This window comes from Glycine soja, chromosome 19, assembly GCF_004193775.1.
Source record: "Glycine soja cultivar W05 chromosome 19, ASM419377v2, whole genome shotgun sequence".
NCBI lineage: Eukaryota > Viridiplantae > Streptophyta > Magnoliopsida > Fabales > Fabaceae > Glycine > Glycine soja.
In genome coordinates this window covers 3,554,607-3,579,462 of record NC_041020.1, presented here as the reverse complement: position 1 = coordinate 3,579,462, position 24,856 = coordinate 3,554,607, and the positions used below count along the sequence as shown (strand labels likewise).

The 24,856-nt window shown below is 31.1% G+C and overlaps 2 protein-coding genes across 3 annotated transcripts; one reads left to right on the top strand and one right to left on the bottom strand.

Annotated features, from left to right (window-relative positions):
- Positions 1 to 6,953: 6,953 nt before the first annotated feature.
- Positions 6,954 to 9,950, top strand: LOC114400269 (UDP-glucose 6-dehydrogenase 1-like). The gene is made up of 2 exons (XM_028362631.1): positions 6,954 to 7,068; positions 8,186 to 9,950. Exon 2 carries the CDS (start codon positions 8,206 to 8,208, stop codon positions 9,646 to 9,648), a length of 1,443 nt encoding a protein of 480 aa, XP_028218432.1. The 5' UTR covers positions 6,954 to 7,068; positions 8,186 to 8,205; the 3' UTR covers positions 9,649 to 9,950.
- A 1,057-nt stretch (positions 9,951 to 11,007) lies between these two features.
- LOC114400673 (alpha-1,4 glucan phosphorylase L isozyme, chloroplastic/amyloplastic-like) lies at positions 11,008 to 22,145 on the bottom strand. 2 transcript variants are annotated; one of them, XM_028363244.1, is made up of 16 exons: positions 21,914 to 22,145; positions 21,705 to 21,865; positions 19,870 to 20,108; positions 19,684 to 19,785; positions 19,106 to 19,282; positions 18,699 to 18,974; positions 18,112 to 18,383; positions 17,879 to 17,996; positions 17,389 to 17,799; positions 16,702 to 16,854; positions 15,974 to 16,102; positions 14,929 to 15,165; positions 13,898 to 13,974; positions 12,743 to 12,929; positions 12,040 to 12,240; positions 11,008 to 11,353 (listed from the first exon to the last, which is right to left on the bottom strand). In XM_028363244.1, exons 1-16 carry the CDS (start codon positions 21,952 to 21,954, stop codon positions 11,237 to 11,239), a joined length of 2,898 nt encoding a protein of 965 aa, XP_028219045.1. In that variant the 5' UTR covers positions 21,955 to 22,145; the 3' UTR covers positions 11,008 to 11,236. The 2 variants fall into 2 exon arrangements, with proteins under 2 accessions (XP_028219045.1, XP_028219044.1); XM_028363243.1 differs by having other exon boundaries at positions 21,705 to 22,145.
- Positions 22,146 to 24,856: the final 2,711 nt, after the last annotated feature.

Here is a 24,856-nt window from a genome sequence, read left to right as displayed (position 1 = left end):
CTTGTTAATTGTATTTCAAATGAAGTCGTTCCAATTAGTTTGAATGCTTATTAATTAAATGTTAATAAGTTGACAATGATTACGGCAAAAATAAATACAAAATTGAAGTTGTTTTAATAATATGTTAAAATTGATACTGTAATATTTAAAATTAATTGTTAAGTACCTATTAATTAGGAATAAATCATCGACTAAATTATGATTATTTTCATATCCTAACAGAATATGGTTATTAATTTGAAAGTTATGATTATTTCTATTTCCTAACATAATATTTAAAATTGTTTGTTACGTATCTATTAATTTGAAATGAAAATTAACAAAAATAAAAATAAAATATGCTTATTAATTAAACGCCAATAAATTGACAATGATTACGGCAAAAAAAATACAAAATTGAAGTTGTTTTAATAATATATTAAAATTGATACTGTAATATTTAAAATTGATTGTTAAGTACTTATTAATTTGAAATGAAAATGAACAAAAAGTACGAATAAAATATGCTTATTAATTAAACGTCAATAAAATATGTAACGTTTAATATTTAAAAGGAAAGTTTTCTCTTCTATAAAAGATACATATAACTTAGAAAGAAAAAAAAAATAGAATTTGTTGGATATATGATTACACTTCATCTTTACATGGAAATTTAGTTGTATTTTTACAATTATTAAAATTCTCTTACTGCAAACACTATAAACTTATTTAAAATTATTAAAATTCTCTTACTGCAAACACTATAAACTTATTTAAAATTATTAAAATTCTCTTACTGCAAACACTATAAACTTATTTAAATTAACTGACTCAAACAAATTTGTTTTAAAAAGATGGATGTACGTACAACAAACACTGCAACATATTCAAATTAACTTTATTTTATTATAACTTTTCATTCAAATTAATTTTAACAAATCTGGAAACATATCAAGTACTCGTAAGTGAGATAATATAACCGTATTAATATCGAATGATTATAAAATTGTATTAATCTACAATTGTATCTAAAATAATATAACCCATTTTTATTATTATAATAATAAATTATTATATATGATTGTTATTATAAATTATTATCATTAATTATAAATGTTGAACCACGGTCTAGAAGGCTTTGTTTTGTCTCCAATCATGAATTGACAATATTAGTCTAATCATTTTTATTATTATAAATTATTATTATTAATTAAAAAAATATTTTTGTATAATGATAAATGATGATTTGAAACTGTTTTTATTTAGGGTTTGGACCGTTGTATTAATAATATTTTAATAATATTAAGGGCTTAAATATTTCTTTAATATTTGTAATTTAGTATTTTTTTATTCTTGTAAAATTATTTTTTTAGTTTTAGTCATTATAAAATATTTTTTTTTATTTTTCGTCCTTATAACATTTTAGATAACACTTTTTTTACTGTTTAAAGTGTTATTTAAAGTATTTTAAGGACGAAAAATAAAACAAATATAATTTATAAAGACAAAAAAAATAATTTTGCAAGAACAAAAATAAAAAATATTAAATAATAAGGATTAAAAAGATATTTAAACCTAATACTAATAGGTCAAGTTTATTGTTCATCAGTGTAATTAAGTTGATCGCATAATAGTGATCATTGATTCACTGTTTGATCAAATAAAAAATAATCATTTTGTATACAAGTTTATTTCTTTTAAGTATTAAATTAAACTTAATTGGATTAATTTGGTGGATTTTTTTGTGGAGGAAAATATTAGAATATGAGTTTGAGCCTAACTCAATTAAAAAAGCGAGCTCATAATAGACCTGAGTACACAGGTAAGTTAGTTTGTTTAAGCTCACACCCCCATAACCCACCCATTAAGCATGCATCTTAAACAAACTTTGTTCAAGCTAAAAAATTTCAAAATTTAAATAGGCTCTCAATATTGATGACCAAAGCTTGCAAAGGCTGGAAATTATAGAACACACACACGCCTATGTGCGTGCACACATACACACATAATGTTCTATTGTTGTCTTATCTCTAGTCATTATATGACTTATGTTTTTTCAGTTATGCAAATTTTACGCTTGAGATGTCTAATCTTTGGTGCGAGGGGGATGTGTAGGAAATCTCACATTGACTAAAAATATGACCAATTAAGTATATATATATGTCACGACCCACTCTTGAACTGTGATCGGGGCACAAACTATAATTTCCTTAGTCATCTGACCTAAGCGTACCTCACTCAAAAACACAATTAAAAGACCAACCAAAAAGGATTACCGAAAATCCGATAAAATTTTTCCTAAAAACAAGACAAATCCCATATTGAATTGCTTGTGAAAACATATCATATATATATATATATATATATATATATATATATATTCACATCCAACAATTAGATATCAAGATCACATATCACAACATAGGCCCTTGACATAATATCCAAAATATCAATTAATAGTGATATTGATCATATATACTAATCATCAAAGTCTCGAAACATCATAATTACACCATTAGCATATCTATAAGATATGATCATCTACATCTCAAAATAAAAAGATTTTTTTTTATATCTATTACTACCCTTATCCCTATAGTTGGATTATACTAAAGTCACAAAAAAACAAAATACTCTCCATTAAACGCAATAGAGGTCTACCAAGAAGATAAATAAATTCTTGGGTAAGTCAACAAATCCCAAGAAGTGTCAACTACTCAACCACCTGTGTATCCGGGGGAGAAAAATGAAAGAAAGGAATAAGTCATGAAGACTTAGTGAAAACATAAAACACAAAGTGGACAAGAAAGAGAACACAAACATAACACGAGTTTTTACATCCAAAAAGAATTTAAATGACATTAAATAAAAGCTAAATAAATACAACTTACTTTTAGAAACTATTGTATACTCCCTTGGAAACTTTTATAAATACATATAAACTTATATTCAAGGATAGCAGCTTTGTAAAAACTTTCATTACTATTTGCATATAGATCACATTATCTCTTCATTGTGACAAACGATAATTATAGAACTACGACATTTAGCTCGTAGGCTGCATTATCTCTTCGTTATAGTGAACGGATCTTTAGGAACTATGAATATTCAACTCATAGGCTACATTCTCTCTTTGTTGTAATGAAAGAAAAATACATATATATTATGAGTGTTCAACTCATAGGTTACATTATATCTTCGTTATAGCAAACGAAAAACATATATATACTATGAGTATTTTCGACTCATAGACTACATTATCTCTTTGTTGTAGCGAACGGTAGTCAATCATAAACTTACAATGAAAAATCCAATATCCACTTTTAAACACCTTATCAAAACTATTAAGAATATCAAAGAATAATTTCCAATCAAGTGAAAATAAATATTTTTGTTCATTCTCAGGTACTCTTAGAAATCAAAGATCACAAAAGAGTATGTTTTGGAGTTTACTTGCTTCTCCTAAAAGAATTTAAAAGTGTCACTAAGTAGATTAGCTACTCATAACCAAACAGAACGAAATCAATGCCTTTCAAAGCCGTTGGGAGGATCAACCACCATATTTTCCATGAGATCTAAGTATTTAAATAAAAAGAACAAGAAATTAGACAAAATCCCCAAATTTAACATACACAGGATTTTTAGGAAATCACAATAATTCCTAATACGTAGTTTTCTAATCCCTCTCACATAATCCATAACTAGTATATGCTATAAGATACTCATCTAACTCAATAAGTTATTAATTTACCTTAAAGAGATCAAATAGAGAATTTTAAGGAGATGAATGTTGTTTCCTTTTACTTTAAACACTTTCCCATGCTTGAGAGTGTCACAAAATACAATAAACTTGATGAATTTTGAAACAATGGAGGATAAAGAGTGAATGTGTAAGAGTTGAAAATGGGGATGAAGAAGAAGGGCTCAAGAAATGGGATTGAGTTCTTGAAAGAAAGGAATTAGGAGAGGGGTTGAGTTCTTGTAGAGTTAAATTAAACTCATAACAAGTGGTGGACCCACATTAATGTGTATGGGGCAACTACTCCCATAAGATTTTTTTTTTACTTTTATATACTCCATAAATTTTATTTTTGCTCCCATAGAAAAATGGTATTTCCTCCATGACATAATTTTTCATTAAATGAATGTAAAAAGTTATAAGAGATAAAAGAGAATAAATTAATATTAATTTTACCATGCCATTTTATCTTTTTAATTTTTGATAGTACTGATAATGAAAAAATCATACAATTAAAAGAATAAAATATATTTTTAGTCATTATATTATCGGTCAACCTTGTTCTAAAAAATAAGTTACTTATTTATTTATTTAAGAACTTTTATTAATAAGTGTTTGACCATACTTTTACTTATAAATAAAAATTAAGCTAAAAATAAGTTAGACCAAACACACTATAACAAGGACAATCCTACCTCATATACATTATCTAGTTGGAGAGTTTGAGACAAAGGTGTACCATTGGTGAGTTTGTGAGAAAAAAAATTTAAAATGACACAAATATTTTAGAAGTATTATATTTTGCGAATTCTTTAATACATTTATTTTGATACATTTTATTATTAATTAAAATTTATTAAAAATTATAAAATTGTGAAAGAAACTCAATACAACCAACAAAAATTACACAATAAATTTTAGTTTATAAATAGTTTAGTTTTTTTTACGGAATAAATAGTGTAGTTAAAAGAGTATATTTTTTTTGTGTGAATAAGGGTGTTTACGGGTATGGGTCAGTCACGAATCCGATTTGATCAAAATCGATCCAAATAGTTTGGGTTTAGCCATTTATGTATTTGAATCAAAATCGGACAAAACCCATCAAATCTTTTAGAGTTGTTTGCCTTGAGTTTAAATATTGCTAATATTGAGATTCCAAAGTATTGGGACGACTCGTGTTGAAACTTTTTAATATATTACTTTCTAGTACATTATCATTTGTTTTGTTTTTTTTTATATATTTTCCTGTTATGTTTATAATAGTAATGGATCATATTTTGTTCATTGTTTAGCAGGTTGCAACAAATTTGAGTGCAACAAACCTTATTGCAAGAAATTAGTTTATAGGAAATAATTGTGATTTAGACTATTATAGTAAATCTCGTTAAAGAATATTTTGTTTTAAGTTGTATTAGTTTATTTTAAAATATTATGTTGATGATATTAAATGAATCAATTGTACTACTTTCAGATATTTGATAATATTATGTTAATTGTATTGAATATTTGGATGAATCATGATATAAAATAGTAGTTCTAAAAAATAAAAAAGATCAAATTTAAATGAATAACCCGTTGTTTCAAACCAAACTTTAGTTGGGTTCTGAATTTAGCTAAAATCGATCCAAATCAACCCACGAACACCCTATGGCTAAAATAGTTAAAAGAGTATAGTAGAGGAAATGTATTACGGGTATTTATCTCCTAATTACTCTTGTTATCCTCAATCCGCCAGGAGCGTTTGCACGCTTAGATACTCTTCTGTGTCGTGTGCGCTATAAACGAAATTCATCCGTTAAAATTGGCTTTTAGCTTTTTATTTTTTTTATTTATTTTGTTAGCTTTTATTTTCGTACCTTACATAGTTGCTTAAGGCGCATCACGACCCGATCTTCTCATAATTCTTGTTTCTTTCAGCTTATATATATTTGAGTTGTTGGCTGTTTCCTCTTTCTAGCTTCACATGCACTCAATATTTTCTAACTTTTGAAGCAAAGTGTATCCTTGATTTTGAAGTTTGCACTATGTGATTCAATGAAAGCTCGTAAAATCACAATATTTTAACCTAGATCTAGCTAAGCGCACATGATAATCCTGCTCATAAAATCCCTACCAATAATTATATTTTGAATTTGACCCTCGAGATTGTTGGAGTAAATTGCTTTTTAAAGAAGATGGAGTAATGATTAATTGGAGCAAATTACTTTTTGAAGAAGATGACATAACTAGATTTATTCTAGTTGCACCTACAGTAAAAAAAATAATCATTTTTCACATATACTTTTACTGTAATTTTTTTATATTATCAACTAATAAAAAATTATCATTAATACAATATTTAAAATATTATAAAAATTAAAATGTTACCAAATATAAAAACTTGTAATTGACCATATAATTTTTTTTACACTCTTACAATAAATTGAATCTATTACTATTAGTTATGGACTGTGGCCAACAGAAAGTAGTTAACATCATGTTTTTGAATTTACAACTCAAAACAGCTATAACTAACCATTCCTGCTGTAAAAAAAGAAAAACTAACTATTCCACAAATAAAAGTGAAAAAAATTAGTACAAATCTAAGTTTGAACCAAAAGAGGTAAAGGAAAAACAGCAAGCAGAAAACCCACACGAAATGCATTTATTATATTCAAACAACAACAATAACATAGTCTTATACCACTAATAAATCAGACCATGTTCTTAAACTCAATTAAAAAGGACCATGTTATTAAACTCAATTAAAATCTAAATTCTTAACCAACAAAAGTTAGTTTCTCTACTCGAGATTAGTCATGGACAAAATCGGTAAATATTCCATCCCAATGAGACGCTTAAAAACAAAATCTGAATTCTTAGACATTATTTTTCAGTGTTAGATTCTTTTTATTATATCCAATTTCCAGAATAATTTAGCATGACTCAGTCAGAGAGCGTCTTAGGAAGAAGGTGAGGTGATGATGGACTAGTGACATTGACAACGTGCTTGAAGTTGATACAGAAACTGAGACACACAAACAACAACAAAAAATGTGGAAACGTGCGAACATGTTCGTTCATGGACACTTGTGTGAATTCACTTATGTTTCCAATATTGCCCTCACTTTCACTCTAGAACAATGCCCCACCAATATACAATAGAAAGCTTCTTTTCACCAAACACATCTCTCTCACAAAGAAAGCCTGTCCCTTTTGGTAATAGCATCCACCAAACCAAGATTTGCTTATAGTATTTATAATAAGCTTTGCTGGCACTTCTCCCACATAATAAACTTTTTTTCTCTCTTTCTCTTTGTTCTTCTACCTTATTTTCTTTCCCTAGTCAAGGAGATTCATCTCTGCAGCAGGTAAAGTTTACTACTTGACACCCCATTTCCTGATTTGGTATCTTGTGTTCAAGATTATGTCAAATTTTAAATCTTGTTTTACTATGGTATCATGTTATGAGCTGAATCATTGTGGCTGTAAATTTGGTCTTAACAATTGTGATGGGGTGTAGTTAGTTCTTGTTGATGATGGGTTTGATTCTGATTTGTGTATGAGTGTGTAGATCTTTAGCCATTTTCTCTTTCTTGTATGGTAAGTTGTTCAATTTTATGTTTGATCCAATGCTGTCATGGGCTTTGTTTTGAACCTCTTTGGCATTGGATCTATTCATCTACTATAATCAGTGGTTGTTAAAGTATTAATAGAAATATCAAGCATTTATTTTTATCTACAGAGTGCTAAATCTACCTTTCTTAAGATTGGTCTGAGTGGTCAACCTGTAGTCATGTATAAGTTAATCATTAAATCATCAACCCTTGGATGCATCTGTTAGATCTGGATACTCTTAACCTCTTCTCTGAGTACTTGCTGTATGATAAGAAGAAAATGAGTTGATTACTATTTCGTTGATGCCATGCCACTTTTAGATTCCACAAGGTGTTGGTTCTAATTTTGAAATAGATTAGTTTCATTTTGTATCCTGTTGGAACAAAGTAACATGTAGTCTCTGTTGGCTAGTATTACCAGGGAGGCTGTGCCTTGTTGGTCTGTTGATTCATCACAGAAATTTGATGTGTGCTGTTCACATTTTCCACCAACAAATATGAATTCTTTTCTGAACTTCTGAAGACAAGCTATGTGCCTTGCCTCATAGTCCTCTAAAATAGAAATGATTGCAAATTGTTCTTCCCCCTTATTATGCAGTGTTAGTATTATAAAAAAAGTATTGTTAGTATACAAGGTTTTATACTGTCAACCAATAAAAAATTATGATTAACATGACTTTTAAGTTTTTTATTGTAAAAGTCGACAAACTTACTATACATGCATACATAACAATTTGTGATTAGATGACAATGCGGAAAACTTTTACATTGTCAATGCATGAACTATTTACTCATAAAGAAAATGAAATATCTGATTTTAAATTTATACTTGTAGTTAAGTACTGATGCATTTGAACCCCTCATTGGACAGGTTGTTTTAGAAAAGAAAAAATGCTGAAGATTTGCTGCATTGGGGCTGGATATGTGGGGGGTCCAACAATGGCAGTCATTGCACTGAAATGCCCCTCAATTGAAGTGGCTGTTGTTGACATCTCTAAATCCAGGATTGCAGCATGGAACAGTGACCAGCTCCCTATCTATGAGCCAGGCCTTGATGATGTGGTGAAGCAATGTCGTGGCAAGAACCTTTTCTTCAGCACTGATGTTGAGAAACATGTCTATGAGGCCGACATAGTGTTCGTCTCCGTCAACACCCCGACAAAAACTCGTGGTCTTGGAGCCGGAAAGGCTGCAGATTTGACTTACTGGGAGAGTGCAGCACGCATGATTGCTGATGTCTCCAAGAGTGACAAGATTGTGGTGGAGAAATCCACTGTCCCTGTGAAAACTGCTGAGGCCATAGAGAAGATTTTGACTCACAATGGAAAGGGAATCAAGTTCCAAATCCTTTCAAACCCTGAATTCCTTGCTGAGGGAACTGCAATCCAAGATCTTTTCAACCCGGATCGAGTCCTAATTGGAGGCAGGGAGACCCCAGAAGGCCAAAAAGCAATTCAAACATTGAAAAATGTGTATGCTCATTGGGTTCCTGAGAAGAAAATTCTAACCACAAACCTCTGGTCTGCTGAGCTATCCAAGCTTGCTGCTAATGCCTTTTTGGCACAGAGAATTTCATCTGTGAATGCTATGTCAGCACTTTGTGAGGCCACTGGGGCAAATGTCACACAAGTTTCCTATGCTGTTGGCACAGACACAAGGATTGGACCGAAATTCCTCAATGCTAGTGTTGGTTTTGGTGGATCCTGCTTCCAGAAGGACATCTTGAACCTTGTCTACATCTGTGAATGTAATGGCCTTCCAGAGGTGGCTGAGTACTGGAAACAAGTGATCAAGGTCAATGATTATCAGAAGAGCCGGTTCGTGAACCGCGTGGTTTCGTCAATGTTTAACACTGTTGCAACCAAAAAGATAGCAATTCTTGGGTTTGCATTCAAGAAGGACACTGGTGACACAAGGGAGACACCAGCCATTGATGTGTGCAAGGGACTACTCGGCGACAAGGCGCGCCTAAGCATATATGATCCACAGGTCACTGAGGACCAAATTCAGAGGGATTTATGGATGAACAAGTTTGATTGGGACCACCCTATTCACTTGCAGCCAACTAGTCCTACAACTGAGAAGAAAGTTAGTGTGGTTTGGGATGCTTATGAGGCAACAAAGGATGCAGATGGTGTTTGCATTCTAACTGAGTGGGATGAGTTCAAGAGTCTTGATTATCAGAAGGTGTATGACAACATGAGAAAACCAGCATTTGTTTTTGATGGAAGGAACATTGTGGATGTGGAGAAGCTACGTGAGATTGGTTTCATTGTGTACTCAATTGGCAAGCCATTGGATCCATGGCTCAAGGACATGCCAGCTGTGGCATAAGAGAGACATTTCATCTCAAGGATTTTGAGGCATTATTCAGTTTGGTTCAATTTTATTACTACTGGCAATTGTTTTTTGGAACAATTTTCTTGGTTGCCATTTTTCACTTTCCCATAATAGTTGGCATAAATGAGTATAAATTTTGGGAAAGTAGGAGGTCATATGTTTTGGGTTTCCTTGTACTGCAAGTCATCACTACTATTTGGATGTTTTGAGTTTATAAGGATTTTTTTATTTTATTTGATTAGTATGGTGTTACTATCAGTTTGATGAATGAATTGGAAATTCCAGCATGAGGAAAATTTTGACCTACTCCAACCATAGAAGTTTCTATTAATGTTAAAATATGAAAGGGTATGTTCATCTAAGTAAATTTCAATTTGGGATCTGATTTTCACATATAACTCCAAATCTTTCTAAAGTAATTTTTCTTAATTTTCTAGTAAAAAATAAATATTTTTGTTAAGTATTGTCTTCCATTTTAATAAGATTATCCTATTAAAACAATATTTAAATTTAAATTGGACTTGTAATCATAGTTACGGAAGAATCTTTGATATTAAAAAAGTTCATATACAAATATAAAAGTAAGTCCTCACCGAAAAAATATAATAGTAAGCGCGACGCGACTATGAAAATATCAAAAAGCTTGATACTGAAGTAGAAATTATTGTGAAGTGTGAACCACAGTCGAAGATCATGACTGCCCAACTATATACTGTAAGTGAACATTTATTTAAGACAGCAGACCAACAGTTTAAAAAGTATCTTGAAATCAGTAGTTCACAAGCTTTGAAACATTTAGTATAAAGAATATAATTGTGACAATGCAATTTTTTATTGTCATTTAGTTATAAAATTATAAGACCATTTAAAATAATTTTTAATTAATTAACAATATAAAACTCTATATACTAATAGTGCATTAAAATTAAAATCAATCTAATTTATATGTATTAATGTATAACTTTTTACACAGGCATTCTATATCAATTCACTATCACCACATAATATTAATAAATAGAATATTCTTTTTGAGATAATAAATAGAAAAAATTTATAACAAGATATAATTCTTGTTAACTTATGTAGAAACGTTACACTAACAATATATATTAATGAGTATAATAAATAATTAAAATTTAATTAAATACATTTATATTATACTCTCATTTAATCACAAATTATAATATATAATAAATTTATTAACTTTTATAATAACTATATTAAAAATTATTCTAAAATAATTTTTAATTGTTTAATGCTATAATTTTTTAATTATGTCGGTATATAAAAATTAAACTCAAAATTATGAATCTAAGACAGGCTTAAGAAATGAAGCTTGAGACAATATAGGACTGAATTTGAAGCCAAAACAATTTGATATTTATTATTATAAGACAAAGGTTTGATTTACACCGACGAAGTACCCATAAAACATATATATTACAGAACTGCAAGCTTATTTTGACTATGAGCGCACCCTTAAAGCGCGTCTCTACGCGAAGTTATATTTTATTCTCTGCTACGAGGAATTAAGCTATGCAGTGATCATCACAACCACGTGGCACCGATTCTCTATACTCCTCTATGGCAATTGGACTGGTTCAATGTTCCATATCTCTCGGGCATATTCATGAATCGTGCGGTCACTGCTAAACTTGTATGAACCTGCTGTGTTCAATATTGACATTCTTGTCCATTTCTGCATCCATATGATTTACAAATGTTAGTGCCAAAGATAAACATGAAAGCAACTATCATGAAGGAACAGAACAACCATGGACAATAGAGCTATACCAACTGAATACAGTTCATAATAGATAAATGAGGAAAATACTTTGACCAAAAGAAAAGTTGAGTGAATATCAGATGAAAAGAAGTGCTAGTAACACTAATACAGTCCTTCAAACATGCTAATCCAATGGGTGTAACTCAATTAGCAACACACGTTGAATTGGATTCGATCCTCACAGAATACATTCTTAGAAAGGGACGGGAAGTTTTAAATGTGTCTAAGTCTCGGATCGAAGATTAGTTTTATAGTCAGTCCAAATGATTGAAGCCTATGAGGATACCTCAGGGTCCCACCAGGCATCCAAAAATCCTAATTACAGTGGTTGAACAAAAAAAAAAAAGCACTGTTTGCTATTGGTAAAAATTTATAAGAAACTACAAAATCATGGGTAAGACTCGTTATAAAGTGAGACCTAAAACTTCTGATTTTTAATTAATTTCAAACAATAATAAAGAGTGTTCAAAAGAGTGTGTTGCTAGTATTTTTCATCTGATGAAACATGCTTATAATAAAGATGGAATTGGTGCATGGTTCCAACAGGCTATAGCATGTGAAACAAATATTCGTCAGCAAATAGGAAAATACAAACTCACAGTTTGGTCACGGTATGCTTCATCAACCTTCTCTTGGCATTCTATGTAGCTGGGGAAGTCTTTCCCTACAAGGAAATAATCTGCTCGACCAAAACCTTCATTTCCTTCTAAGGATCCCATCAATTCGTCATAGTTGTAAGATCCAAAAACGCCACTTCTGACAAATTCTTTAACTTCTTCAAATCGTGGATCAGGCACAAACTGGATTAAAAAAACCTACTGGGTTAGCTTATAATCATTTAAGTTTTAGAAAATTTGTCAATAATTCCTGGATCAAGTAAAGACTCTTGGGATTCCGTCAAGTTACGGTTACATCCATTTCATTAGGAATTGATGACCTTTTAACAATACCTTCTAAAGGATGGCTAGTCCAAGATGCTGAACAACAAAGTTTGATTTTGGAAAAACATCATCATTTTGGGAATGTACATGCAGTAAAAAAATTACTGCCAATCCATTGAGAAGTGGAAAAGTTGACAGATAAGTCACCCTTACTGCCACACTACAAAACCGTACATGGGATTTCACTTCATATGGCTCCTCGTTCAATTCTTTTGAAGTCATTGGATCCGTGAATTTCTTATTACTAACATTAGAAACTTCAACAGTGGAATATTTGTTCTATGCTTGTATGCCCCAAACAGCATGGCATTAACTATGTTTCACAGTAAGTAAAATGCACAACATGGGTATTAAGACAGACCTTTCCCTCTGCTCTTTCTTTCCTCAGCCCAGCAATTTCATGAGCCTTGGCACCAAAGAGGAAGAAGTTGTCTGCACCAACCTCTTCCCTTATTTCAACATTGGCCCCATCTAAAGTTCCAATCAATATGCAGCCATTCATTGCAAATTTCATATTGCTAGTTCCACTTGCCTCCATTCCAGCAGTACTACACGAGCAGAACAGGGAACACAAATTAGTGTATGTCTGTTGTACCTGTATCCCATTTCCCAATGCACGTTGAGTGCCAATCTCACTCTCACATGTCATTGGTCAAGACTGGATATTAGGTAATTTTTTTTACCAAAATTAAAATGTTTTCCCTAATACTTGATACATATTTCCATTCACAATTGAAAGTATGACTATCCTCTGCTTTACGTACTTGAAAAGGACCCGTCAATATCAATATATCAGTTCTTAGTTGTCAATGAAATTTTCAGACTCATTCTCGTCAAACAATCCTGTAAACTCAATCTGACTTTATCGGATCAATTTTAGTTAAAAGTCTAACTACTTAAAACAAGTTTGGGTTCAAAATTATGTATTATTTTCTCTATTGGAGCAATCTTAGTTTTGTTGCTAGAGATTCTTCAAGCTAATCTCAATCTATACAGGAATTCAGGAAATTGCCAGTACTTCTCTCATACCTTCCTATACAACACCAGTAATTCAAGGGATGAAGTTGTTTACCTTGAGATTCTGATCTAACACCAGTAATTTTTGCTTTCACATTGTGAAGATGCCATATATGTCAAGATAAAGACTATCGATACCAGAAACTTCTCTTGATACTTTCTAAACAAACCTAGGTTGAATATGCAATATGTTTGGACACAACAGAAACACCTTTTACAATTTTTCGAGTATTTTCTTCAAGATAACATGCTCAATTTTCCATGCACAAAAGTAGCAGTAGTTGGTCGTATGAACTACATCTTGATTAACATATGAATATTAGACAATTTGATGTGATTGACTCAATGTTTTCTATTTAAAGCTATTCATGTCAAAATTTGAACAGTTGCAATCAGTGCAAATGGCAGAATCATGTTAATTAGTACATGTAGATCACCATTTAAGTAAAAGTGTACAATCCAAAGAATAATGCAAACCAACTATATGAAATATAACTACCTGATATGTTGTGACAATTCACTTGCTGGAATAAGCATCTCGGCAACACTGACATTATAATCAGGGACAAAAACAACCTGATTAAACATAAACAACCAAATAAAAAACAAATTAACAATATTTTGTAGCATCCACTTGCAAAAATCTGACCTTACTGAAAAAATTGTAGGAAATTAACAAAGTACCCAAGAATTCTAGAAGTTTTGTCCAGTAAGAAAGGCAACAATAAAGAAAAAAAAAGTATCAGGCTTTAAAGAAATTTGGTAAACCATTCCTTCCAATCACTCCCCTCTGAGATGATAATGTTTTCTATAAAATAAATGGCAAAAATAGAGAAATTTATTCTCCATATTTAGTATATTAGAAAACTGATGATGCAAATCTTATTTATAGAGGGGCAAAAATTAAAACAACTGAATGGAATATGGATCTCTGTACACAGCAGCAGGGGGATATACAATGCAAGAATATCCCAGAATTGTTTTATTATTTCTTCTATAGGACGAACATTGTCCACTAAGAGAAATGTATCCAAGGATGCCAACAACAGTGTCATAGGACCAAACAATAAGCTTTGATCAGAGTGGAAATTTGTTGGTTTTAATAGTAAACAGAAGTACTTATATGTGTGTATATTTTGGAATATTGCATGTGTACACAGTTTGATGATATGTTATGTTACCGTACAGTTGTTTTTTGTCTTTTCCTTTCTCTGGGTACATATATTTTTTCTTCTATATTTGCATAGCAGAATGCCATACCATAAGGACTTACATTTCCAATGTGGTGTTCATATTAAATTTTACTAAAAAATTATTTCTATACAAAATGCAAATTCATTTCAAATTAACAACATATGAGCAACTTGCTTATAGATCATAAAAGTCAAATATAAAACCCAAAAAAGATCCTGAGGCCAAAGTACTGGTATAGGAATAATGCTTTAGATCTTTATTTTCAACAACAATATGCCTAACAAAACATAAACCAACAAATGAAAAAAAGCTGTTGGAAAACAGAGTCATATGTACCTTAAGTAGATCTCCTATTTCAGGGTCATGATTTACTGTAGCCCCAACATCTGTAATAAATTTCACAATTCTCTTGGCTTGCACATATGTAGCAAATGCTTTTCCCCCAAATATACAAACTCTAGGAACAAAATTTGCTTCCCTTTCTGCCGCACTCATTTCTTTCATCTTCTTGTATCGGTAAACAATTCCAAATATGTTCATTAATTGTCGCTTATATTCATGGATTCTCTTGACCTAAACAAAAATAATAAAGCCAACAGTGAATAGTTTAGCAAAACTATATAGGGAGTACAAATGGATTGGGTAGAAATTGAACTCACACGTAACAAAATTGTCAGGAGAAAGGATTGTATCTTCAAAGTACAAAATTTGATGTTTAAAAGTAATTTATAATCGGGTAGGAAAATGGGAATATGACAGGTGGGCTATCAATGACCTACAGCCTAGCCTATTTTCAGCCTATGTTGAGCTAGACTATACATCTAACAAGGCAAGCTTAGGCATTTGAAAAGGACATTTTCGTGTTCATTACTTATGATACTTTGCACATTATATAAGCAAAACAGAATTATTACTTTCCTAAAATAAGGCTAGATCTATATGACCAAATTATATAATAAATTCATAAAAACATAAGTTACTGAAGTGAACATTTTAAAAAGGAGTTAATTTCTTCAAATTGTTTGAGTCATGGTGAAACATTGTCGTTGTGGATCTATAGGGGGTAAGAATTATAATTGATTTCAAACTCGTTGACTCGCTAGCTGATTCAAGAGTTTACACGAGTTTATCCAAAAAAGAGTTTACTAGACAGTTAAATCGTTTGTTTACGTAGACTCGTAAAATTGTAAGAGTTTCAAAGTTAACTCGAAAGTTTGATAACCATGATGGTATCTAATAGCCTGCCTTGATTGTAAACCAAATTACAATAATCACAATATATGACCAATGACCAATGTGAGACCGTTACAACATTTTCAATTTTCAGTCCATTTTTAAAACTTACAGCCCAATCAAGAGCCAATCTAAAAAAACATCTTACCTGGATGTCAAACATTGCATCAGGACTGACAGAATACCCTGTTTTTTCTCTGATGAATGCTGCAACTTTAACTTTGTTACTCCTCTTTGCTTCCCTCCACTGCACTTGTAGATCCTCATTGTCTACAAACTAGTCATAAATGATACTAATATGGTCAGCTATAATTACAGGGATTACGAAAATAGGTTGAGACTAATATGATCAAGTGATGCTAATGAAAACACAACTTAGTCTATAACATGCTAAATGCTAATTTACCAATTTCACAAAATACCCACAAATACCTTTAATAGCATTATAAATACTAAATTTACAATTTCATTAAATATGTATTCTAATAAGGCTGAATGAAATTAAGCTAATCCTGGAATTCTGATTTAAAAAGATATTTCATAACTTCCTGAATAAGACAATTTATTTCATTGAAAAATAAGTTTTTGAAGGAGATCAACAAATGCAAGAAAGTTACATTTCAGAGGTTAGATAGAAGCAATTATGTTTCTTATTTATAGTAGGTTCTTTTGGGAAAACTTGTATCAAGAATTATAAACTGCCAAAATTGGAGAAAATTTGTTTTCAAGAAGCATTAGGCTATCTGGTAGTATAATTGGTGCAGCAAAACTTGACATTCATATAAAAACAAATTGCAAACCCCTCTTTAATTTTATGAAGGAAAAATTCAAGACTAGGATAAGAACGAGAACAATAAATTAAATAATAGTAACTACCTTCCGTAGCTCGGCCAATTTTCCAGTATTTAGGACCCAATCCTCAGTACCTATCCACTCGGTTATTATTTTACTCAGATCTGGATTGCAGAACCTGATCCATCTCCTTGGTGTCACACCATTTGTTTTGTTTTGGAACTTCTCGGGCCACAACTACAAGAAACATGGCATAGAGGTCAATGATATAAACAATTTCTCTAAAATCTTGTCATAATCTAAAGAAAACAGAAAAGGACCAAATGCTATTACAGGTGCATATACTAAATACATATCATAAAAAGTGTGGGAAGTTACTTTTATCTTTTAATGGCAGCATGCATGTATTAGTGTATATCAGTTACTGTAGTGCACACTAGTATCCAAGATCCCACATCGAGTAGTGATATGGCCAAATTAATGTATGTGGGGAACAACCCTCGTCTTGCAAACCAATTTTGTAGGGTTGAGTTAGGCTCATAACCCACGTTCTAAGAGCATGGAGCAATCAGTTTGAAACAGGAAAAATGTGGAAACATCCATATTTTATATGGCTATTATTCCCTTTTGGCAAGAAAAAGTTGTTTCCTCCCATTGGTCGAGATAAGTGTTGACTGCTAAGAGTTATTTGGTGATTTCAAATGGATTGCAGATATTTAGAAACATTACTCAATTCAAGCACTACATCGCATTGACCAAGGAAATATTTACCTTATAAAATGCATTGAAAACATCATCTTTTACAATTTCACTATGTATCTCTGCAACCCCATTCACTGCATGACCACCCACAACACACAAATTTGCCATACGAACCAATTTTGGTGGTTCTGGTACTGGCTCAGGCAACTCTTCTTTCTCATCCTCAATGGAACTTTCATCTGTTCCATTCTTTTTAGCAACTGCTTCCACTTCATCATCATCTTTTTCGTCTTCTGCTTCTGCTTGTTCAGAACTTTGCTGCTCCTCACTAGGAATATCAATGGCCTCTTTGGACTTAACCAGTATATCTGCAAATTCTGCAGTCAATTCGACATTTTCTAGTATTCTCATTTCCTTCAATTTTTTCTCCAGCAAGTCTGAATTTTCTGTGCCATATTCTGCAATTATGGTCCGAACCAGCTGCAAGGCATGGATATCAGCAACAACTCAATGCCTGTACCCCAAAAGAAGAGAGTTTATGCATATATTTCAGTATTACCTCCTCGTCAATCATTTCTATTATCTCAATATGGCGTGGAAGCAGTTTCTGCATAAGATCCAAGCTCCATTTCTCTAATGCCTCTGGAAGAACAGTGTGGTTTGTATATGCTACAGTCCTAGATCACAGTGGCAGATAGTATATATTCAGTCAACCAACTCAGATCATGCATTAACTGATAATAAGAGATCACCAGTCATCTCTTACTAAAATAAATAAATAAGATAGAATACCTTTGTGTAATATTCCAAGCATCCTTCCAATTTAAGCCCTTTACATCTATTAAAATTCTCATGAGCTCTGGGATGCACAACGTTGGGTGAGTATCATTCATCTGCACTGCAACCTTCTCGGGAAACTCTTCCCAATTAACATTTGCTCCTGATCTTCTCTCAAAACGAGCAATGATGTCTTGAAGAGAAGCAGAACATAAAGTATATTGTTGCTTGAGGCGAAGGATCTTGCCCTCTATTGGTTCATCCCCAGGGTAGAGTATATAGCATATCTGAATTTGAATAAGAAATACCATATGAAATGTCCTTTTATTAACTCATTCAGATTTTAACAAATTGAAATTAACTGGAAAGCCTCCATATTTTCCACAAAATTTACATGGAACATACAGACTCATATAGGTCATTATAAAGATTCCGAAAGACAATATGAAATGATACATTATACTCATGGAGAGGATTGATTTTTACAATACTTATTTTTTGCAATACTTATTCTCACACCAATTATCCAATTGGTCCATTTATAGATTCATAGGGTCTTTTACCATTAATAAAGGAGTTTACACTAGCTATATCATCCAAACCTTTTCAGCATTTGCTAGAGCCTCAGATGCTTCAGTGTGCCTTCCAGCATTAAAAGCAGATAAATCAAATTCTTCTGATGCAGCTTTTGTAGACCAAAGTCTCAAGTTGATTGTAGTCTTAGTTTTATATCCTGGTATGGGAACATCATGTGCAACAGCTTTTATATCTTCTCCTCCAATCCAATGTTTTTTACCATCTGACCCTGAAACAACCTTGCCATAGAACTTTACAGGATATGAAACATCATTTCTAATAATCTCCCAGGGATTGCCCATCTGTTTGACGAGGTCACAAGCAAAGAAAGAAATATTAACAGAACTGAAAGATTTTGGTGTTGATGCAAACATTATAATTTTAATTTTTAAGTACATGCCAATAGCACTTGTCAATAAATAATTAAACATACCTCAAGCCAATCTTCAGCAACTTCCTCCTGCCCATCTTTGGTTATTCGCTGTTTAAATAAACCATACTTATATCTCAATCCATAACCCCAAGCTGGATAGTTCAAGGTTGCCAAAGAGTCCAAGAAACATGAAGCAAGACGCCCAAGACCACCATTTCCAAGTGCAGCATCTGGCTCCTATCATTGGCCAAACAAAATGAATTGCTCAACTCTAAGAAAATGCAGCCAAATATTAACTTTGATTAGATTACTCCTGTTGCAGTAGGTGCTCAGTAAAATAAAAAGGTTTGTGAGTCAGCAACATTTTGGGGGGAAATGTAGAAAAAGGAACTTGATAAGAATTTGAAGCACATCAATTGACTTACTCCATTGCAAATATGCTATTGGAAGAAAAACATAATTGGTCCTTTTTTGACTAATATTTTGGAAAGCGCATCAGTTTTTTTTAACTGAAGAGGTCATTTTGATGTTGACTTATGGGGTTCTGGCTATATAAACATTAAGTTTAGAGAGCAGTGAAACATTCCACATTATAGAATTAAAAATGAGAAAGAAGAGATACAGTAGGAAATTCACACCTGGTATGCCACACTTTCTAATTTATGCCCGAGCTTGCTCAAAGCCTCAGCATAGGGACCAGTTAGCTCTAGATTGCCTATTGCATTTAATAATGCTCTACCCTGCAAGATAGAAAAATAAATGGAAACAAACATTAGATGCCAGAAATGTCTGAAGCTATTCAAATAATTATGGTAGCACCCAACCTGCAAAAATTCCATCGAAAGGTAATATGCCTGCTTAACATTCAGTTTCTCATAGTAATCATAGGTAGCATTCCAGTTTATAATGAGAGAATCTCGAACACTTTGTGCAGTTGCAAGAAAAGCCTGTGGTAGATCAAAATTCTCTGGAGAAAACAATGGAGTGAACTCTGCATGGTATTTAATACTTGAGGCAATAGATGAAGCATCTGGCGTGAAGGAGCTGAGAGAGGTTGTAGCTTCTAAAAGAAACAATAAAAACAAAAGATTAATCAGGCCATAATGAAGTTTTTGGACACAATATAACTATTGGTAACTTGTTAAAAGGTCAGGACTTAGGAATAGTTTCTGTCAAAAACTCCCCTTCTCATTCTACCCCCAAAGAGAAGATAACAAAATATTAATGATTAAATCTGGATAATGTTAAACTACCACATGTTTGAATGGAGAGAAAATTTTTTAAATTTGAAAGTTTCTACATTTTGGTTTAAGAGAAAATAAAGAGAGAGTACAAACAAAAGAAAACTCAAGAAACAGAATTTTCTTTGCAAGCTTTCCCTTCATTTCAAATTTTAAAAATTTGTCTCTTTTGTTTTCTTCCATTTCATCAGAACAACAAGCTAGTGAGGGAACCCTGTTCCAACAATAAACCATGTATTTCATGTCAGCATAAAAAAAGAATCCAAATCCACAAACTTCTGCATAACTTGTCATGACTCAAAGCAGCAATAAGGCAGCTTAATGAGACAATATTCAACCATTATATTATATCAATTGGAACGCGGAGGGGGGGGAGGGGGGGTAAAACATAAAAACCAATTTGATAAGAACTTTGGTGGTTGAAAAATGAGATATCATTCAAAAGCATGACTTGTGTGCTTTACTAACATTACCAAGAAAATATTGGATCTCAATCCTTTTCCAATGCTAACAAGGCAGGAGCATGCATGTTATATCACACACATGTCAAATGAGAGGGAAGCTTTCATTTGAGGGTGAAAAGAACTAATCTTGACCATTTTAGATGTAACATAAAAAATTATCAAAATTAAAATATAAAAGTCAAAAAACTTTTTAAAGTGATCATGTGACCTTTTTGATAGCTTTTAGTCGTGACTATCTCTGTAAGATTGTATGGTCACAATTTACTCTTAAAAGATAAAATAGTTTTCTCACTTTATAGTTTAAACACACACATTTCCACTTTTCTAGAAGATTTATTTTAACAACCTATATCTTTGGGGGTATTTTATGAAATCCAGCAAGTTGTAAATATTTTAACAATTCTACTAATTTTCTAGAAAATAAATGGAAGTATATTAGCACCCATGAGGACTTCTCCATAGTATTTTCATAAGTTCAAAGTTATAATTGACCAATATATATGAATCTTGGTCGCATAATCATAAATGGATGATTATTTTAATTAATTTTAATCTTAACCATCCATTTGAATAAGATGATTAAGAATTTTAGTACTCATTTCTCACAATGAAAAGAATTTTCACTTAATTACCCTACATATATGCATACATATAAAGGCATGTCCAGTGAAAGCGTAAAAACTAAAAAGTGAAGAAAGTAAATGATCACAAATTAGTTTTCCTGTGATCAGTTAACACTCTCCAATTAAACTCTAAACTGCATCTCTCACTTCACAGCAACCAAATTCACATGCTTATTTAAATTTTTAAGAAAATCACAGAGCTAACATTTGCTCCAAACTAAATGTTGCCAAATTTCAACTTGATTTTCGAGAAAAGCTGAACAAAAATCAACAACAAAACGTGACGACAACGATGAAAAAGCAGAGAGAGAGAGAAGCAAAAGCTTGAGACCTTGTTGTTTGGCCACGGTATCCTGCACCTTGGCCTCGCTTCCGGAGACGCACTTCACGACGGAGAAAGAGCTCATCCTCCTCATCCGGAGGCTCAAGTTCGCGTTCCTTCCGATGAAGCGGAGCCTCGATTTGGCGGAGGATCTGGCCGCGACGCCGATGAATCCGGCGACGGAGCTCCGGCGAGGAAGCGCCGCCTCGGCGCCGGTGGAGGCCGCGGAGAACCGCATTGTCGTGGAAGAAGAAGCCATTGCGGAATCGCAAATCTCGAATCTCTCTCTTCACTCGAAATCAATAATGAATGAGAGAGAGAGCCTCGTTGGTTTGTTTGTTTCTTATCTTGTTCACGAGCTTCGTTGGGTGTTAGAGTGTGTGTTGAGTCTACTATAATGGAGATGGTGGTGTTACTATATCGTGTTAGATAGAGAAACGATGTGAATGCTATCGAATCACGAGCATTCACTTATTGAATCCAGATTTCATTCTCTATCTTCGACATCACCGTTTACCCTCTGCAACTGCTCTGTTGGCGCTCTGGCTGATTGCCACGTAAGACTATGTATTCTGTCTCCTTCAAAATATAACAAGAAAATTTAGAATCATGCAATTCTAATCTCAATTAAAAAAAATAAAATTAGAACAGTTAAAATTTTCTTATATTAAAAAGAAAAAAGTTTTTCTTCTTGCATATTAAGACTAGAGGAATGTCTATGAGATCAAAAACCTATTTGATTACCTTTTACATATTATCATATTTCATTCATCATCTTTTAAACTAATAGTTGTTGTCATCTAATAATTCTTGTCAATAGAAGTTTTCACATTATTCATTAAATAAGCAAAAGACAAATATTTAAAGTATTTCATGTTATTTGTTGTACTCAGAAAAATAATTCATAATTAAGATATTTTTGTGAAAAATAATTAATATAAAAATATTATGAATTGAGTTGTGTAAAAATGATTAAACATCACTTATTTATATAGGTTTCAAATATTACATATAACTTTTTTCATTACATAATAAATTTTTTTTACATCACTCACCACTTATAATTTAAGTGGTATAAAGAGATTGAGGGAGATTATGTTTCACAAAATTAGTTGAAAAATAATTTAAAAGTTGAAAGATTTTAATTTAACTTATTAAATTATAAGTTTTCGATAGAACTAAATGATAAAATATTTAAAAAGTGTAAAATGACATATGTAAAAAACATAATAAGAAAATTAAATAAATATTTTACGCATAAAAGAAATAAAATATAAAAAGTTAGAAGTTAAAAATTAATATTTTAAAAAATATTACTTAGTGTTTCAAAATAAACGTTAAAAATTATTTAATTTTCTTTTTGGGTTGTTAAACTTTTTTTATTAAAAAAATTAAAAATTAACTAAAATAACTTAAAGAATATAATCTTAATATAAAAGTGCTATAATTTGATAACGTAATGATTAATTATTGTTTTACCTTTCTAATTTTGATTTGAGATCATTGACATTTTAAATATTTAATAGCTAATTAATATTTCTAATTATATATTTATTTGAAATAAAGAGAAACGATAGATGTTATATTAATAACATTTAATTTTGATAAGATTAGTACAACTGTACAATAAAAACAAAGTAGATCGAGGAATGTTCACATGATCAGAAAGAAAGTGTATGTGATAGTTCAAGAATCCATCACGTGCAAGAGTTAAAAAACAGACATAGAAATATGAAATATAAATTATGAATTTTTTTTTGTTAGAAAAAGAGGATTAAATAAAGGTATTTTAATCTAAGAATATATTAATTCATTATTTTTAATCCGTTTACATTAAACTTAAATGTTAGTAAATATAGATGGGAGAGAGCATGTGAAAAGTTCATAATATTTTGTTCTTATATTTCAGTATTTAAAATTATAAGTTTTCATCTCAAAAGTAAAATTAATAACTTTAGAAACTAAGATTTGAATATTTAAAAAAGTTTAATATGTATATACTCATAATATTACACTCACATCCAATTATAGATTACTGTTTAAATTATTTTAAAAGTCAATAAAACTTATTATATATAATAAATTATTTAAAAGTCAACAAAATTTATTATATATAATAAATTATGATTGAATGATTATTTAATTTTAAGCTTCTTTCTCATTTAAAAATAAAGGGAAGAAAGTTGCGATTTTAAAAGTTAGTTACTAAAATCAAACATAAACTATTTTGTAAGCAGTAAAAACACCATTAGAATAAATAAAAAAACATTGCTACAATTATTTGCATTTGCACTCGCGATCGTGTAGGTTTGTGTTAGCATTGGACGCAAATTTGATTAATTTACATGTTTTTTTTAACAACTTTACATGTTTAAATTATGTTATTTTATATAATAATATTTTTGATATAATATTTTTATATAATTATCAAATATACAAACCAATCGGTGCAGAATTAATTCAACTTAATCTATAATCTTGAGTTCAAAAATATATTATTTTGGTATAATTAATGAAAACAAAGTGTTGTGCTCACATCGCATTACATGATTCAACTGATACAACTATATAAGGCATGCATGCAATTTACATTTTTATAGATTTTATTACCCGATTACAATCTTATAATTTCATTTTGTGCATATTTATATTCTGGCTCTATCACTTAATATGATTTAATTAACGAAAATGTGCATAAAAAGCATTTTTTTTTTTTGAGTTATTGATGAATGTAATTAGACCGTTGAAGTCATTTCACTGTAGCACTTTTGGAGTTTCAAGGGCACTATAATAGTGCGTAGATATTTTCTATCCACACAACGTACGAAGGGGTAGACATGCATTATTATTATTATTATTTTCTGAAATTTGTAGGAGGCACTTGTCTCCATTACCAAATTTGTCTCCAAATTTGGATCGTCCATTTGTACTAATTAGTAATGTCATCACGTGTATGGGTCTCTCCATGAAAAAAAGTTTACCAAATCATTATTTTATGAAACTCTATTTGGGACGTCCATTTGTAAGGATATAATACATTCATAAGTAGTAATATATAATACATTCATATGTTCTTATATAAAAAAAATTATACTAAATTTTTTTTTACATCATTATTGAATCACAATCCACTATTTATAATAAAATTATTAATTTTTATA